The sequence below is a fragment of the Stenella coeruleoalba genome (assembly GCF_951394435.1).
Source record: "Stenella coeruleoalba genome assembly, chromosome: 11".
NCBI classification, from domain to species: Eukaryota; Metazoa; Chordata; class Mammalia; order Artiodactyla; family Delphinidae; genus Stenella; species Stenella coeruleoalba.
Genome location: NC_137157.1, coordinates 51,760,495 through 51,780,279, shown reverse-complemented (window position 1 = coordinate 51,780,279; position 19,785 = coordinate 51,760,495). Strand labels below are relative to the sequence as shown.

Below are 19,785 nucleotides of genomic sequence, written 5' to 3'. Positions count from 1 at the left end.
GCTGGTCAAGGTAAGTTTTTTTTTTCTCTCCAAACTGTAAATGCATAAAGATTTATCAGTAAGGATTTTCTACATGGTGCTCATTCAGGGATACTGGGCAGCAGGGACCACACATATACACGAACGAGGTTTCCAGGTAGGGACTATGGTACCCAATGCAGAACAGTCCATCTCCAGTACTAGGGGAGTGATTAAAACATTAAACAGTATACAGCAAAGAACATTTTGTCAAAATTACTACTTGTGGACTAAAACAAAGGACACATTCCCACTAGAACAGAAATAAATTTTAATTCATTGAAAAGTGCAGCAGTGAACAGGGTCCTTCAAAGGGCACTTCCTTAGTCAAATGACTGAGATGACACAGAGCCAGGGCAGAATAACTTCTAAGAACAGATGACGCAAACACATGAATTCACAAATTCACTTGGACCTAAGCGGTGGTGAAACAAAAGACCCAAATATTCCCACCTAGTTCCACTGGTGGATCAGTTCAAATACCCTTTGCTTTCTCTTAATAAGGATCCTGGGACAATTTTATCTTCTTTCATTAAAACGCTCGTCCTTAGACACAAAAATATAACCTTCCATGGCTATCATTACTATGTTGTACAAAAACCCTACTGTTGTCAATTAAAATGTATTTTGCAACAGCACCATTGGTCAAATTCAAAGATACTGAAAAGGCATGCCCTACTTTGTAGTTGTAGGGAATGTAATTTTACTTGCGGGAGAGCTTTGTAATAGGAAATCTTATAAGGCAAAATCTCTATTCTTCCCCAAGACCTCTGTTCGTTCCTAATGGTTACAGTTTTCTATTACCAATACATATGGACCTGGTCTTCTTAAAAGGGAAAATAATCAAAATTCAAATCAGTACAATTAAGAGAGAAACAAGGCAAGCCTCTTGCAGTGGGGCCCTTGTACATATCATTCTGAAAACTTCCAGTGCATTTTGTGGTCTGCTAGTCTAGAAACTGAGGTCTCTTTATGAGAGATGATTTTAGTGTAGATCCAGAATGCAACCAGTCCACGAGAAAAAGTCAAATTAGAGGCCATTCAAAAATCAGGGGTACAAAAATAAAAGGGCTTCACTGGCCCTGCCTGCCCCCCAGACAAAAGTCTGATGCATGTAAGAGCAGTGGGACAGGAATACTATCAGCGGCTGATTTGTGTCACTCTTACTACGTCATCTGCTTTCAGGAACGAGCATCATAAAACTGAATAATATGACATCACAGTAGAAGACCTGGTAAGAGTTGTTTTCTCTTTATTCAGGAATAACCATGGTCAACTTCCATTAAGGTGGAAGCTGACTGACTGATGAATGTGAGGACTCAAAAGTGCAGAATAAAGCCAATGCCCATACTCAACATTGTAGTTTGCTTTTAGTTACAAAATTGTTAGAATTTCTTTTCCTAAAATGGTCACAGCAGAGGTATTCGTTTCACTTGCCCATTTCACCTCTAAATGCCACCAGTTGCTGGGATTGTATGAGGTAAAGGAATAAACCCAATGGCTGTTAACCCAACACGGCTATCTGGAATTGTGATAGAAAAGTTACTTATGGCCACGTCTTACAAAGTGCTTAAAGCTCAACCTAGGACCTTACATAAAGCTAAAACCACTACTGCCTGCGTTGAACAGGTTATAAACCACGGTTCCTCCTCCTCCCCTGCTGCCACATCACCAATTAACCTTCTTGTGAAGAAAACACAAGAATTGGGATTGGTCTTCGAGCCAAGAGACAGAAATGCAGGTGTTCTAAACAGTGAGGAAATCTCAAGAAGATCGGGTTTCGACAGAGGAATAGTGAATTAGGCCCAAGTTACACAAGACTCCAAAAACTCAAGAAGTTTTGCTGAAAGGGAAGAAGGTAAGTAGTTGGTACTCTGCATCAACTCTAAGGAATTCTTGCATCTTATAACAAATGAACAGAATGTCAGCAATATGCAGAGGGAGTCTCACAACTTCACACATGGGACTAGAACCCAGGCTCCCTGCCGGACAGGCACTTATTACACCCTGATTTATAGCCCTTCAACCTGTTAACCAGAGAGCCCTACCTACAGAAGGCCCTCAGAAAACACAACCTTCACCAACCCTTGGAAGTTCTTCTCTGCTGAAATACTTAACCCACTTTATATTTCAGATCCTAGAAAGGGAAGTACCAAGAGCAGAGACATTCCCCAGACACCCCTGCTGTTCACTGGCACTCCACGTGATTAGCAGCCACTGGAAAGTAGATGTCCATCACCTTCGGTAACTACCTGTAATTAGCCTTTACCAAAAGCTTGCTACTGTTCTATTTCAATGTAGCACCAGCCCAGAACTGCCAAAAAATGAACAGAGCTTCACTGATGCGTTTTGAATTTGTGATCCATTGTGATGGACGTTATAAACAGTGTATTTCTACTGATCTAAAAACAATGGTATTGGTTCTTAATCAGAGGGTTCAGCTCTGATGGTTATGCTTCAAGCCATGTGATGTTAGTATTTTTGATAGTGACGTGTTCAATCTCGAATGCTATGCAGGTCCTCTGATTTTAGGTCAAGCTGTATACCAAAAACCTCGCCCCCCTAAAGCATTGCCATTTATCTGAATGGATTTACAAATCTAGACTTTGACCACATGGGGAATAATCAAGAACTGTGGCCCCAGGACAGAAAGGGTTTGGTGAGAACAAAGACCTCAGGCGTATCATCATCAGTTGAATAAAGGGACCAGGGACAGCCACTCCTGACACACAGGCAGAGTTCACAGTTTAACACACTGCACAAGGAAGTCAGCTGATTGGGTTGCTTTTTCAAACAGGACTTAAAAGCCAGTCCAGAAACCCTGCCAGGCATGGTCTTGAAGACTAGCTACAGACACACCTACTACAATCACTTCATCAGAAAGAGGCGTGCAAGGGATCCAACCGCAGAGGTGCTACAGATGTTTTGAAAACCTTCGAGTCCTGACACTGCCATGGTTGTTGAACATGAGACGAGGGTCAAACCTGTATCTGGGCAGAGAAAAAGAAAAAAACAATGTCACATTAACTACAATTAGCCATTGAGTACTTCATTCAGAATATTAACTGGAAAGAATGGCAGGAAGGGATACAAAAGGAAAATTTAAGTCACCAGAAGGGGATCTAGTGGGAAAGTCTGTAGTACAAAGCAAGAGTACTTAGTAATTAAGAGCATTTCCATCGTAAGTCAGCAAGCACAAAATAATATAGTGGAAGTGGAGAGGAGAGGAGAAACAGAAGTAAGGCTAATCCTGAAAGGGGTTAGGAGGAAAGGTTTGAGCTTACTTTTTTGGGAGGGGGCGGGGGCGATCCCTCAACTATAAAGCAGCCTGGGGAAGAGTCTAGTCCTTCCTGAAAGCCCTTCCAGCATTTTCAAAGCCCTGTCTTCTTTCTCAGTTTAGATACACAGACTGTGCTGGGTAAGAACGCAGGTCTGCACCTGACGGGAGCTTGAATCTGGCTCATCATGAACTTAGGTAAGTCATCGCCTCCTCTGGCCACCAGCAAAACAGGAAGGCAACTCATGTAAAATATATGGCACATAAAATCACTTACTTCCCACCCGTGGGGAAGTAAGAATGAGTGCCAATGGTAACTTGAGTTGAGACCTGGCAGACATGAAGAACACAGACCGGGGATTTCTCTGGTGGTCCAGTGGTTAAGACGCCGAGCTTCCACTGCAGGGGACACGGGTTCCATCCCTGGTTGAGGAACAAAGATCCCGCATGCCTCAGGGCGTGGCCAAAAAAAAACCCCCCACAGGCTGGCTGGACTTTGTGTGATCTGGAAATAACACTGTATTTTACTTTGATCTGCTACCTTTGGTAACAGATACTAACTCTTAGTATTATTTTATAGCAGGGGTTGCCCAAGTTTCTCTGTAAAGGGCCAGATAATATTTTAGAGCTTGTGGGCCACACAGTCTCTGTCCCAACTACTCAACTTTGTTGCTGAAGTGCAAAAGCAGCCCCAGGCAATACATAAATATCTGTGTGCACTGTATTCCAACTGGTGGCGTCTGGAGTGGGCCTGTGATATCTAGTCTGCTGGCACCCACTCTAGAAGATTCTATTGGCCTAACCATTTGGTAGGAAAGAAAATCAGGTGGAGTTTGAATAGCTCAGGCTAACATCAGCAAGGCCAGCATCTAGAATCTTAGTGATAAGCCTCCAGAATGTGTGCAAGACAGTTAGTTATGGTTAAAAAAACAAAGGAATTTCATGGAAGAAGTCTCGAGAGAGTAAGGTGTTGTTGAGACCATTTGGACTGGGTATGTGACTTAGCCCCATGAAAGCCTCTATATAAACCTCAAGATTCTGCCAGGTGGGTGCGGAGATGTACTCATCTTTCAGCTGCCCAAGACAAGCCTCTCATGCAAGGACACTGAGGCTTGTTCACTTAAGATAACGCACCAAAGATCAACAGCTGTTTTGAGGACGGAGCTAAGGTGGCGGAGAAGAGGGATGTGAGCTCACCTCTTCTCATGAAAACACCAAATTCACAACCAACTGCTGAGCAACCATCGACAAAAAAACCCTGGAACTTACCAAAAAGATATCCTACATCCAAAAACAAAGAAGCCACAGTGAGACAACAGGAGGGGTGCAATCGCGATAAAATGAAATCCCATACCTGCTGGGTGGGTGACCCACAAACTGGAAAATAATTATATCTCAGAGGTTCTCCCACAGGAGTGAAAGTTATGAGCCTTGCATCAGGCTCCCCAGCCTGGGGATATGGCATCAGGAGGAGGAGCCCCCAGGGCATTTGGCTTTGAAGGCCAGCGGGGTTAGACTGGGGGCAAAGAGAAACTCCACTCTTGGAGGGTGCACACAGGGTCTCGTGCACACCAGGACCCAGGAGAAAAAGCAGTGACCTCACAAGAGTCTGGGCTTAACCCACCTGCTGGTATTGGAGGGTCTCCTCTGGAGGTGGGGGGAAGGGGGTGGCTGTGGCTCACTACAGGGACAAAGACACTGGTGGCGGTAGTTCCGGGTAGCTCACACTTATTGGTGTGAGCCCTTCAGGAGGCCGCCATTTTCTCACCAAGACCTGGCCTCACCCAACAGCCTATAGGCTCCAGTGCTGGGATGCCTCAGGCCAAACAACCAACTGGGTGGGAATACAACCCCTCCCCATCAGCAGACAGGCTGCCTAAAGTCTTCCTGAGCCCACAACTGCTGGCTAAACACACCCCTTGACATGGCCCTGCCCACCAGAGGGACAAGACCCAGCTCCACCCACTGGGCAGGCACCAGTCCCCACCCCCCACCCCTCCCAAACAGGAAGCCTGCACAAGCCTCTGAGACTGGCCTCATCCACCAGGGGGCAGCAGCAGAAGCAAGACAAACTACAACCCTGCAGCCTACAGAATGGAAACCACAACCACAAAAAGTTAGACAAAATGAGACAGCAGAGGGAATATGTCCTACATGAGGGAACAAGATAAAACCCCAGAAGAACTAAGTGAAATGGAGATAGGTGATCTACCCAAAAAACAATTCAGAGTAATGATAGTAAAGATGACCCAAGATCTTGGAAAAAGAATGGAGGCACAGATGGAGAAGGCAGAAGAAATGTTTAATAAAGAGCTAGAAGATCTAAAGAACAAACAGATGAAGAATACAAAAACTGAAATGAATAATACACTAGAAAGAATCAGTAACAGTAAATGAGGCAGAACAACAGATAAGTGAGCTGGAGGACAAAATGGTGTAAATCACTGCCACAGAACAGAACAAAGAATGGAAAGAAATGAGGACAGTCTAAGAGACCTCTGGGACAACATTAAATGCACTGCATTATAGGGGTCCCAGAAGGAGAAGAGCGAAAGGGCCTGATAAAATATCTGAAGAGATACTAGCTGAAAACTTCCCTAAAATGAGAAAGGAAACAATCACCCAAGTCCAGGGAGTGCAGAGAGTCCCAGGCAGGATAAACCCAAGGAGGAACACACCAAGACACGTATTAGTCAAATTGACCAAAATTAAAGACAATGAAAAAATACTAAAAGCAGCAAGAGAAAAGCAACAGAGAACATGCAACGGAATCCCCATAAGGTCATCAGCTGATTTCTCAGCAGAAACCCTGCAGGCCAGAAGGGAGTGGCACAATATATTAAAGTGATGAAAGGGAAGAACCTACGACCAAGAATACTCTACCCACCAAGGCTATCATTCAGAGTTGACAGAGAAATCAAAAGCTTTACAGACAAGCAAAAGCTAAGAGAATTCAGCATCACCACACCAGCTTTGCAACCAATGTTAAAGGAACTTCTCTAGGCAGGGGAAAAAAAAAGGCCACAACTAGAAAATTAAGAATGAGAAAGCTCACTGGTAAAGGCAAACATACAGTAAAGGTAGGAAATCATCCACACACAAATATGATATCAAAACCAGCAACTGTGAGAAGAAAAGAGTACAAATCCAGGATATTAGAAATGCATTTGAAATTAAAAGACCAGCAAATTAAAATAATCTTGTATATATATACAGACTGCTATATCAAAACCTCATGGTAAATACAAACTGAAAATCTACAGCAGATACACACACACAAAAGAAAAAGGAATCCAAACACAACAATAAAAAGTTGGGCATCAAATCAGAAGAGAACAAAAGAGGAAGGGGAGAGAAAAGACCTACAAAAGCAAATCCAAAACAATTAGGAAAATGGCAGTAAGAACATACATATTGATAATTACCTGAAATGAAAACGAATTAAACGCTCCAACCAAAAGACACAGACTGGCTGAATTGCTATGAAAACAAGACCCATATTATATGCTGTCTACAAAAGACCCACTTCAGACCTAGAGACACATACAGACTGAAAGAAAGGGGATGGGAAAAGGTATTCCATACAAATGGGAATCAGAAGAAAGCTGGAGTGGCAATACTCATATCAGACAAAACAGACTTTAAAATAACACCCCACTTTCATCGATGGACAGATCATCCAGACAGAAAATCAATAAGGAAACACAGGCCTTAAATGACACATTAGACCAGATGCACTTAATTGATATTTATGGAGCATTCCATCCAAAAGCAGCATAAGATACACTCTTTTCAAGTGCACATGGAACATTCTCCAGCACCTATCACATGCTGGGCTACAAAGAGAGCTTCAATAAATTTAAGAAAATTGAAATCATATCAAGCATCTTTTCCATCCACAACACTATGAGATTGGAAATCAACTACAAGAAAAAAACTGTAAAAAGCACAAACACGTGGAGGCTAAACAAAATGCTACTAAACATCCAATGGATCAGTGAAGAAATCAAAGAGGAAATCAAAAAATACCTAGAGACAAATGAAAACGAACACACAACGATCCAAAACCTATGGCATGCAGCAGAAGCAGTTCTAAGAGGGAGTTCATAGCAATACAAGCTTACCTAAGGAAACAAGAAAAATCTCAAACATCCTAACCTTACACCTAAAGCAACTAGAGAAAGAAAAACAAACAAAACCCAAAGTTAGTAGAAAGAAATCACAAAGATCAGAGCAGAAATAAATGAAACAGAGATGAAGAAAACAATAGAAAAGATCAATGAAACTAAAATCTGGTTCTTTGAAATGATAAAACTGCTAAACCTATAGCCAGACTCATCAAGAAAAAAAGGGAGAGGGCTCCAATCAATAAAATTAGAAATGAAAAAGGAGAAGTTGCAGCTGACACCACAGAAATACAAAGGATGATAGGAGACTACTACAAGCAACTATATGCCAATAAAATGAACAACCTGCAAGAAATGGACAAATTCTTAGAAAGGTACAATCTCCCAAGACTGAACCAGGAAGAAACAGAAAATATGAACAGACCAATCACAAGTACTGAAATTGAAACTGTGATTAAAAAATTCCCAATGAACAAAAAAGTCCAGGACTAGATGACTTCACAGGCAAATTCTATCAAATATTTAGAGAAGAGTTAACAGCTATCCTTCTGAAACTATTCCATTGAAACTATTCTCCAAAACTGCAGAGGAAGGAACACTCCCAAATTTAATCTATGAGGCCACCATTACCTTCATACAAAAATCAGACAAAGATACCACAAAAAACGAAAATTACAGGCCAATGTCACTGATGAACATAGATGCAAAATCCTCAACAAAATACTAGCAAACCGAACCCAAAAATACATTAAAAGGATCATACACCGTGATCAAGTAGGATTTATCTCAGGGATGCAAGGATTTTTCAATATCTGCAAATCAATCTGTGATGATACACCACATTAACAAATTGAAGAATAAAAATCATATTTTCATCTCGATACAGAAAAGCTTTTGACAAAATTCAATACCCATTTATAATAAAAACTCTCCAGAAAGTGGGCCTAGAGGGAACCTACCTCAACATAATAAAGGCCAATGCCTACATTGTTAGGCCTACACCTAACATCATACTCAATGGTGAAAAGCTGAAAGCATTTCCTCTAAGATCAGGAACAAGACAAGGATGTCCACTTTCTCAATTATTATTCAACATAGTTTTGGAAGTCCTAGCCACAGCAATCAGAGAAGAAAAACAAAAAGGAATCCAAATGGGAAAAGAAGAAATATGTCACTGTTTGCAGATGACATGACACTATACATAGAAAATCCTAGAGATGCTACCAGTAAATGACTAGAGCTCATCAATGAATTTGGTAAAGGTGCAAGATACAAAATTAATACGCAGAAATCTGTTGCATTTCTATACACTAACAATGAAAGATCACAAAGAGAAATTAAAGAAACAATCCCATTTACCATCACATCAAAAGGAATAAACCTACCTAAGGAGTCAAAAGACCTGTACTCTAAAAACTATAAGATGCTGATGAAAGAAATCAAAGATGACATAAACAGATAGAAAGATATACCATGTTCTTGGATTGGAAGAATCCATACTGTCAAATGACTATACTACCCAAAGCGATGTACAGATTCAATGCAATCCCTATCAAATTACCAATGGCATTTTTCACAGAACCAGAACAAAAAAAATTTAAATTTGTATGGAGACACAAAAGACCCTGAATGGCCAAAGCCATCCTGAGAAAGAAAAACAGAGCTGGAGGAATCAGGCTCCCTGACTTCAGACTATACTACAAAGCTGTCATCAAAACAATATGGTACTGGCACAAAAACAGAAATATAGACCAATGGAACAGGATAGAAAACCCAGAGATAAACCCACGTACATATGGTCACCTTATCTTTGATAAAGGAGGCAAAAATATACAATGGAGAAAAGACAGTCTCTTCAATAAGTGGTGCTGGGAAAACTGGACAGCTACATATAAAAGAATGAAATTAGAACACTCCCTAACACCATACACAAAAACTCAAAATGGATTAAAGACCTAAATGTAAGGCCAGACACTATCAAACTCTTAGAGGAAAACATAGGCAGAACACTCTATGACATAAATCACAGCAACATCTTTTTTGATCCATCTCCTAGAGTCATGGAAATAAAAACAAATGTGAACCAAGGAAACCATAAACAAAACGAAAAGATAACTCACCGAATGAGAGAAAATATTTGAAAAACAATGTGACTGACAAGGGATTAATCTCCAAAATTTACAAACAGCTCAAGCAGCTCAATATTAAAAAAACAACCCAATCCCAAAATGGGCAAATCTATATACACAGCCTTTTTTTTTTTTTTTTTTTTTTTTTTGCAGTATGCGGGCCTCTCATTGTGGTCTCTCCCATTGTGGAGCACAGGCTCCGGACGTGCAGGCTCAGCGGCCATGGCTCACGGGCCTAGCTGCTCCGCAGCATGTGGGATCTTCCCGGACTGGGGCACGAACCTGTGTCCCCTGCATCGGCAGGTGGACTCTCAACCACTGCGCCACCAGGGAAGCCCTCCAAAATGGGCAAATCTAAATAGACATTTCTCCAAAGAAGACATAAAGATGGCCCCAAAGCACATAAAAACATGCTCAACATCACTAATTATCAGAGAAATGCAAATCAAAACTACAATGAGGTATCAACCTCACACCAGTCAGAATGGCTGTTATCAAAAAGTCTACAAACAATAAATGCTTGGAGAGCCTGTGGAGAAAAGGGAACCCTCCTAAACTGTTGGTGAGAATGTAAATTGGTACAACCACTATGGGGAACAGTATGGAAGTTCCTTAAAAAACTAAAAATAGAGGTACCATATGCTCCTGCAATCCCACTCCTGGGCATATATCTGAGAAAACCATAATTTGAAAAGATACATGCACCCCAATGTTCACTGCAGCACTACTTACAATAGCCAAAACGTGGAAGCAACCTAAGTGTGCATCAACAGATGAATGGATAAAGATGTATATGTGTGTGTGTGTACACAATGGAATATTACTCAACCATGAAAAAGAATGAAATAATACCATCTGTAGCAACATGGATGGACCTGGAGATTATCATACTAAGTGAAGTAAGTCAGACAGAGAAAGACAAATATCATATGATATCGCTTATATGTGGAATCTAAAAAAAAAAAAGTACAAATGAACTTATTTACAAAACAGAAATAGACTCACAGACTTAGAAAACAAACTTATGGTTATCAAAGGGAAAGGGGTGGGGTGGGGTGAGGGATAAATTGGGAGTCTGGGATTGACATATACACACTACTATATTTAAAATACATAACTAACAAGGACCTACTTACACAGGGAACTCTACTAAATATTCTGTACTAACCTAAATGGGAAAAGAATTTGAAAAAGACAGATATGTATATATAGCTGAGTCACTTTGCTGTACACCTGAAACTAACAAATCACTGTAAGTCAACTATACTCCAATATAAAATAAAAATTAAAAACAAAAAACAAAAAAACCAAACCTTGCCTGGAAGTCAAGAGATCTTGCTAAATCAGTTCCAAACGGTTGACCTTTGGGCAAATCACAAGTCCAAGCACTATTTCCTCATGTGAAATTTACCTGTTTGGGCTCTAAGGGCTACAGGGGAATTCTATGGTTGAGTCCTTCTAACACTTAACGGAGCTGCTGCATCTGACCTTCTGTGGCCCAACATTACAGTCCAAGATGTCCAAGTCTCATGACCCTCTATGCAAGATTTAGTTAGACGCTGGCTTTAAATTCCTAGAGTCAGTCAGCGACTGCTATAGACATCTAACTATTTAGTTTGGTAAAACATTCTGAGCAAAGTAGCTATTAGAAACTGCAAAATCAGCATGTGTCAGTTAGAAGTCTAGTGCTTCTATCTTAGAGAATGAACTTCCTGTTTCAAGGAACTGCCACCAAATGAGGATCCATTTCACTAACTTGGAGGAAAGATTAAAGCTGGGTGGTCAGAATGCTTGGTCAGTTACTAATTACACATTAACAAGAGTATCCATATAAAAGTTAATTAGCTTAAATGATATAAAATTATGATAAGTACTACATTTCTTTAGTAAATAGTCTGCAATCCCCTTTCTCTCCTCATTCACATACATTCCTCACTGATTGGGACTGAAGATACCACTTCACGTGAAGGTAGCTAATAATTTACTAGTTTCCATCAGCTTAGGACATCATTCTTCCCTCTCTCCTACAATCAGAGTATAAGAACTGAAATAATCCTTTCCCAATGAAAGTCTGATTTTGAATTTTATAATCTTCAAGCAAAAAATGACAGGCTTCTTGCCACACACAGCTCAAATGCATGGTGTGCTGACAGCCACGTTACTGATGAAAAGTTACTGTTTAAGAGGAATGAGAGTAGGAGGAACAGAGCTGACTTAGTAGGTGAGCGTTAAATATCTTTCCAACCCTCATGTGTTACAGCGGACTTATTTATTTCGACACTTGAGAGTTCATACTTTCTATTTCATTGTGTGTATTTAATATATTAAATTTACTGGCAAGTACTCAAGTTTCTGTAATTGGGGCTTCTGAGAAAGGAAATGAAAGCATATGCTCTCAGAAGCACTAGGGAACAGGGTAGCCCTGGGTCAGCTTACACTAAAGCAACCCCACATGTCACCAGTGCAATCAAGTGGTACCATGAGAATCGCAGGGAGGAAGAAGAGCCCCGCGTGGTATGGGCAGGGCTGCGCCTCCAGCTATAGCACCAACTGGCTGTGGAGAGCAGCTCGTTTTCCCAGCACAACTGGCTGCTGCGCTGGGACGCAGTATTCCCCTTGTAATGCAGAACAGAGAGAAACAGCTCAGCTCAGAGCAAGGAGGACCCATCAGGCTCCCTGTGCCTTTTAAGAATGGCAGGACTGCTCGAGACCACGGAACAAAGGCGATGCAAACTTACCCGGGGTCAAAGATCCCTGGAGTGCGGCAGGTTGGTCCAGAACAGGACTGTAACATCATTAGCCGATAGTTCATCTTTCCTAAAAGCTCTGGGTCTATACTTTTAGCAATGTTATTGATTTGGTGTGGGTCTGCAGTCAGGTTATAGACTTCTACAAACACCTACAGGAAATGAAAAGATGGAGGCAAGAAAAAAGCAAGGGTTACATTTGAAGAAATACTCATGTGAGTTACTTCTAAATGGGAATGAAGGAGGCAGATTAAAGACCAAGGCCCAGGAGAATATCATCGCGTCTCAAGGTTCTCAAAAAGCCCAAGGGTATAGAGGAGACAATGGAGCATCTGTTCTGGGGGTTGAACTGCTTTGGGTCTGTGGCCCACATGCTGGAAAGGGGCCTCCAGGATCCCTGTGCCTTCAGGCAGTCAGGAGGGGAGAGAGGAAGAAGCTTATTACCTTCTGTAATTAAAGGAGAGAAGGGAAGGCAGGACCCTCAAATGGCAAGGGCTCAGAAACTATACTTAGTAATGAGGTTACTGAGTGAGAGCTGACATTTGAAGTTTATCTTTGCCTTAGAATTGTGAAGATTCAAATGAGAACAGATACTAAAGTCCTCTAACCTGTGTTATAAAAATGTTAAGTTTTCCTATTTTAAAAAGCAGTTTTGGATAAATAACACCAATTGAGGAAAGATACAATATTATTTCTAAAATTAGACACGTCTAATATCACTATTTCCCCCTAATCTGTACTTTGTTCTCCAAACTGGAGTTAGTGATAGGCTAAGAAGATGTATACTGTAGATAAATTTTGCCTATAAAGGCTTCAAGTAGCTGCCCTCGGACTATCACTTTTAAAGCAGAAGGAACCGAGTTTGAGGGAAGCTCTCTTGCTTGTTGTCCGAAGTGCTCAGAAGCTACAAATAATAGTGAGCGAGTCAATTTCTGAGAAACACGATGAGCACCGGCTCCATATGGCAAGATGCGGGCTGCCAGATGGGGTAGGTGTGCACTCGCTGATAAACAGTGAGAAACCACACGGGACGGCAGTCAGTGTGATCCTTCAGATAATCCAGGCTGATCCCGGCTGGCTAAAAGCCACCTTCCTCCAAGGATGCTGCCTTTAACCTGCTAATCTATTTGATCAGTACTGGACTACACTGTGGTGGTGACAGAAGGGTCTGAACCAAGCTGGCTGCCAAGAAACTTTCTAAGAGAGGCCCCAACTCCTTTCATCTCCATAGAAGTTGAGGCATCTTACCTTCACCCCAAACTATCAGGGAAGCAAACAGACCAGGCATGTGGCATCCTAAAAAAGTGAACTGCGTGCATTTAAAGTGTACGTGTGGGTGACGGTGGGAGTGGAGAAAACCCCACCCAGCAAGGTGAGTTAGAGAAGTCAAGTATGGCCTTGTGCAATCCTATTTCCTTAACTGATGGGAACCCAAGGTCAAGTACAGATAAGAAACCCATCCTCCCCAGGAAGCATCCTTGGAATTGTTCTTCTGCCACGAAGTTCAGCCAACAGAGCCCTGGCAGTAGACACAAGGGGTCGGGGAGGCAGCAGGCCCTCTTACCTCCTGGTCATCGAACTCACAATACTGTAAATTCCACATTTCTGACATGGTCCTCACACAGGCATACGTGTTGTTATATGCATCTTCACACACACAGTCTGGGAAACATTGCTGTAGGGACATTTAAAAAGTTAACTGAAGAGCATTCGCCTATAGTAATGAATGCGACTTGCTTTACCACGGGGCCCGGATGGCTCAAGCCAGACATACAACTGGACAGAAGTGAGGAAACCTTTCACAGAGAAGTAAATCAAAAGTAGATATGAGGCTTTGTTCCTTACTGAGGGCTGACTGGATTAAGGAACATGGGGTGTGGCTGTTTCGTTTGTAGACTGTTGCCATCCCTGCCTGCTATTCTCCTGACAAGAATTAGCTGTAATGAACACCTGTAAAACGTATGGGTTGGTAAGGAGAAGAAATCAATACACGGATGAGTCAGTACGAAGGTACATTAGGATCTTTCATCCTAAAGGGTTGGAGAAAAAGGCTAAAATGAGCTTTGTGGAAAGATCTGTAAGTAGGTTGTTTATGAGTGCTCTTATCACCAAATAGGACTTAGCTTTTTTTTTTTTTTTTTTTTTTTTGCAGTACTCGGGCCTCTCACTGTTGTGGCCTCTCCCGTTGCGGATGCGCAGGCTCAGCGGCCATGGCTCATGGGCCCAGCCGCTCTGTGGCATGTGGGATCTTCCCAGACCGGGGCACGAACCCGTGTCCCCTGCATTGGCAGGCGGACTCTCGACCACTGCGCCACCAGGGAAGCCCTAGGACTTAGCTCTTATTCCATCCTATCTTCCACACTATCTTTTGGTTGGTTCTTCACTATATTGTAACACTCTGGTGTTCGGCTTCCATTTGGAGTTGACTCTCCTATTTCCCATTCTCTAAAGAGGGGCTAATGTCACTGTTACCACCTGAACGACCAGCTGGCTGCCACCAAATCAAGACACTTGCCGTGGCATGGTTTACAGGTGGAAACCCCGTCTCTCTGTTGGATGCCACTGATAACATCCCTAATGAAACGCGGTACCGTGACTGGGAAGGGAGGAAAAAGAGGAGGGGGTACTGATAAGGTAAGAAGATAAGCAGATACGTGAACTTGTTCCGAAAACTGGAAGAATTCGAAGTGCGCCTTCTGACAACAGGCGGGAAGCATCATTTTTCAGGATTATTTTTACCTCTATCTCCTGATCTCCCAGAGTCAAGTAACAAAGTGACAGGAGGAGGACTCAGATGAAGAGTTTCAGCACTTGGTACATCTAAACCAACGCCATACTGTGCCGTCAGTGAGAAAGCTACTAAGCCAACCCGGGCTACACTCACGGACACTCCAGGACTCAGGGAAGGACACGTTGGGTCAGTGACGTTACGGCCTTCTCCTTGATATTCCACCAGGACATCCGATCGCCAAGTCAGATTACTAGCTCCTTTCTAGAAGGAAGAGCAAAAGTGGTTTCTGTGAGGCATGTAGATTGTGATAAAGATGTCATTCATTAATAGTGTTATTCATTCTACTGCTACAGGGGACTTGGGAGTCAAAACAGATTGGACTGTTCGTTCAGTAACTGAAGGGAATGACTAAAACAGAGACATTTGAAGGCTACCGAATATCATGTTTGGTATTTATAGAGTCCTCACAAGTGATGTAAATTGCTTTGAGCATTTAATAGTTATCTCCCAAGACTACTTCTGTGAAGCAGGTCAGGAGCTAAACAAGAATCAAAGTCACAGGGCAAGGTGCTGAAGGTTCAGATCAGAATAAACAATACTGTCTGCAAACCCTGTAAGAGCTCTTCTAAGCTCATACTGAGAAATTCAACAGGGCTGGTGTGCTAAGGACTGTATTAGGGTTGAAGTACTTCTTGATGGTCAGAATGAAGATACCATACATGTATAAACTCATTTACTTTTTGCTGCACATCAGTGGAGCAGAAGGAAAGAAGCAGCAGCATTTGCAATGGGAAGGCTTAAGACAGGTACACAGATGGTGAAAGGAGGAAGGATCTAGGAGTAAGAGGGAGTTTGGGATCAAAAGAACAACATGAGCACAGGATGGAAGCAGAACACCTGGTGGTACGGGTTCCTGATATCCAGCTTTCAGACAAGGAAGCAGGTGGAGAGGCAGGCTGGTACCAAACAGAAAAAGGTCCTGATAGCAGGCTGCCCACTTGTTCTACAAAGAACAGCAGGTGATGGGAAGGAGGGGTGGGGAAGGGGGTTTGAGCAGGGAAGTAACACAGTTAAGGCTGTGCTTTAGAAAAGTCAGCCCAGCAGCCGCAGAATCTGGAGATGGAGGGAAGACAGGCATGGGGAGGCCAGGTTAGAAGGGGCTCTTAAGATGGTCTACAGCCTTAGTAGTCAAAGTCTGGTTTGTGGTCTATCAGCAACACCTGGGGGCTTGTTAGAAATGCACCACCTTAGGCCCTACTGTAGCCTTAAGGAGCCAGAGTCTGCGTTTTAATAAAATCCTCTGGTGACTCGTATGCACTGTGAAATTCGAGAAACACTGCTCCAAAACAACGTGCTCAAAATGTGCCCCCAGCAGGATCAGCGTCTGCTGGGAATGTTGTACAAACACAAATTCTTAATTGCCCCTGGGGGTGGGGAGTAATCTGCGTTTGAACCAGCCCCACAGGCACTGCTGATGAATGCTAGTTTGAGCACCAGTCTTCTAAGGACCGGAGTGGACCTATTTAGCCTGGTGAGCACAGTGGGGAATGGGTGATGGCCTGCACAAGGCCGCAGAAGAACGTATTTCCTAATCACTATTCTACGATGAAACCGGATAATCCTGTGCCGATGAAGGTCTCAGAAACCGTAAGTCACAGGAGACTTCAGAGGCTGCCACTCCCCTGTAAGGAACCATTCTGCCAACCCCGAGCCACAGAAGCTGGGAGTCAAGGGAAAAGCTTATCTGTCAGATCTGAGTGGACCTCAAAACCCCACACTTAAATGTCAAAGTATGTAGGGGTAAAAAGAGTGCCTGGGAGATCTAGAGCAGAGGCCTCTAACTGGGCTGCAAATTAAAACCACTGGGGGAGACGTGAAAATCCCAAGGGCCAGGTCACATCTTGGGCCAGTTAATCAAGCTCACCGGGGCTGGGACCCAGGTGTTAGTATTTTAGTTTCCCAGGTGACACTAACGTGCCACCAAGTTTAAGACTGATGGTCAGGAGGGGTCAGGTCTGTGGCTTTATAGTCTCTGTTGCAACTATTCAATTCCGCTGTTGTAGCAGGAAAGTAGGCCAATCAATACATACCTGGAGGAGCATGGCTGTTCTGATACACCTTCATCTACAACAACTGGGGGTGGGCTCGACTTGGCCCACAGGGCTTTGCCAATCCCCTGGTCTACAGCAGCCCTATCCAGCAGAATTTGCTGACTGAAATGTTCTATAACTGTCGCCCAATACGACGGCTTCTGAGCAACTGATGCGTGGCTAGTGCCACTGAGCACCTGAAGTTTTCATTTTATTCTAGTTAATTTAAATAGTCTCACGTGGCTAGTAGCTGCCGTATTAGGGCAGAGCTAGAGGTATAACAGCCACAAACTGCTCTGCAGCCCTAATACATCAGAGGTTTCACTGGACCAACGTCCAAAACAAAACAAGGCAAAGAGCCATTTCCAAAACTTTGCAGAGAAATTAACTATGAAATAACATAATGATTTCAGCCCTGTAGTGAAGGCTTTTTTTTCCTAATTAGAAATAAATAAGGTATACAGGTTAAGATTTGTATGGGAAGAGTTAAGAAATGTAAATTTCCCTCTGTCTGATCCATAGATTCCTTGTAATTCCAGCCGAAGCCCAAAATGATTTTCTAGGCCATCTGAAAAGCTGTTTTTAAAGTTTATAGGGAAGAGAGGGAACCGCCTCTTAGGATACCCCTGAGAACAATGAGACAGGTGTGCCCACGCAAAGATTTAATTATACAGCTTTATAACAAGATAAAAAGATACTGGTTCAGGGAGAGACAGATCTGTAGAATAGAAAAGACAGCTGAGTATTTACAGAGAAAAAAATGAAACTGGATCCCTGACTCCTACCACGGAAGAAAACCAATTCTAGATACATCAAGGACTTGAATGTAGAGGCAGAACTACAAACCTTTCAGAAGAGAATTTGGGAGCATTGTTTTCTGACCTCAAGGTTCAGAAGCATTTTTATAAACAAGACACAAAGAACACTAACCATAAACTGAGATGATATACACATTCAACTCCTGTGTTCTCATACCTTAATGTAGGGAAAAGACAACAAACAGCAAGAATATAATGGGCAAAAAGAGGCATTTCACAAGGGAAGAAACACAAAAGGCATAATGAAAGATGATTCACTGATCAAAAACCCAATTTCAAAAAATGGGTAAAGGATGTGAATAGACCTGTCTCCAAAGAAGACATACAAATGTCCAATAAACATATGACAAGATATTCCACATGATTAGTCATTAGGGAAATGTAAATCAACCACAGTGAGTACCACTCACACCCACTAAGACATAATAGAAAGACTGGAACAGCAAGTGCTGGCAAGGACGTGGAGAAACTGGAACCCTTTTACACTGCTTGTGGGAATATATAAAACGGTGCAATCACTTTAGAAACAAGCCTGGCAGTTCCTCCAAAGGTTAAACATAAAATCACCACGTGACCTAGCAATCCTACTCTTAGGGATACACTCAGGAGAATGGAAAACATTCGTTTGCCCCCAAATTTATACACAAATGTTCACAGCAGTATTATTCATTATAGTCAAAAACGGGAAACAACCCAAATGTCTGTCAACTGATGGGTGGATAAATGTGACACATCCACACAATGGAATATTATTCAGTAATAAAAAGAAAAGTACTGATACATGTTACAATGGGGATGACCCTTTTCAGCCAATCACAAGAGACCACATACTGTGTGATTCTATTTCTAGAAAATGTCCACAGTAGACAAATCTATAGAGACAGAAAGTAGATTAGTGCCTGCCCGGTGCTGGGGGAGGGAGCAATGGGGGAGTGACTGCTAATGTATTTGGGGGTTTCTTTTTGGGGTGATGAAAATGTTCTAAAATTAAGATTATGGTGTGGCTGTACAACTCTGAATAACTGTAAATTTTAAACTTCTGAATTGTATAGTAAGTGAATTAAGCTGTTAAAAAAATGATTCACCTCATTAATAAAGAAATGCACAGTAGAACCAAATATAATTTTGATCTTTTTCACCCCCTAGATTGGCAAAAATTAAGTAGTTGGACAGTTTCATATAGAGCAAAGGGAATTCTCCTAAGTTACTGGTGGGAATGTAAACTGATGACGATTTTGTACAATAACTCGGTAATATTTGTAGGAATGAACGTGTGAGGTTCCTGTAACCTTGGTGCATATACACATGCTCACTGGGAAACATGTATGAGAATGCTATAGAAGCAATGTTCCTAGAACAAAACTGGGAACATCACAAATGTACACTGACAAAACAACATGATTAAGTAGTGATGCATTCCTTCTCACAATGGAATACTAGGCATCTGTGAACAATATGGTTCAATTTGCAAACAATGATGAATTGAAAAAAGTCCTGATTACAACTGGTAGAGTATCACTTTTACAGTGCAAAACAAGACAGGTATTTTTCCCCCCAAGACAGGTATGTTGTTTAGGGACACATCCACGATAATTACTAAAAAATAAAAGCCAGAGATTAACAACCATAAAATTCAGAAAAGCGCTCATTTGTATGGGCAGGTAAGGGGTGGAATGGGGAGGAGCCCATAGGAAGATGCATCAGTATGGGGAATATTTCAGTTCTTAAATGGGGTGATGGGTTCATGGGTATTTCTTGTGTTTCATAACTTATGTGAGTTATGGGTATTCTCTTGTATGAATCATATATTACCTAATAATAAATTGTGATAGACTCAGACAAATCAAT

The 19,785-nt window shown here is 42.1% G+C and overlaps 1 protein-coding gene across 1 annotated transcript in view; it reads right to left on the bottom strand.

Moving 5' to 3' along the window:
- Positions 1-272: 272 nt before the first annotated feature.
- Positions 273-19,785, bottom strand: part of GNS (glucosamine (N-acetyl)-6-sulfatase) — a 52,553-nt gene continuing 33,040 nt past the window's right edge. The window contains exons 11-14 of the mRNA XM_079938446.1: positions 15,183-15,290; positions 13,863-13,973; positions 12,290-12,450; positions 273-3,008 (exon numbers count right to left, since the gene is read on the bottom strand). Coding sequence (XP_079794572.1) covers positions 2,933-3,008; positions 12,290-12,450; positions 13,863-13,973; positions 15,183-15,290 — 456 coding nt within the window. The 3' untranslated portion in view covers positions 273-2,932. The remainder of the gene's footprint in view (positions 3,009-12,289; positions 12,451-13,862; positions 13,974-15,182; positions 15,291-19,785) is intronic.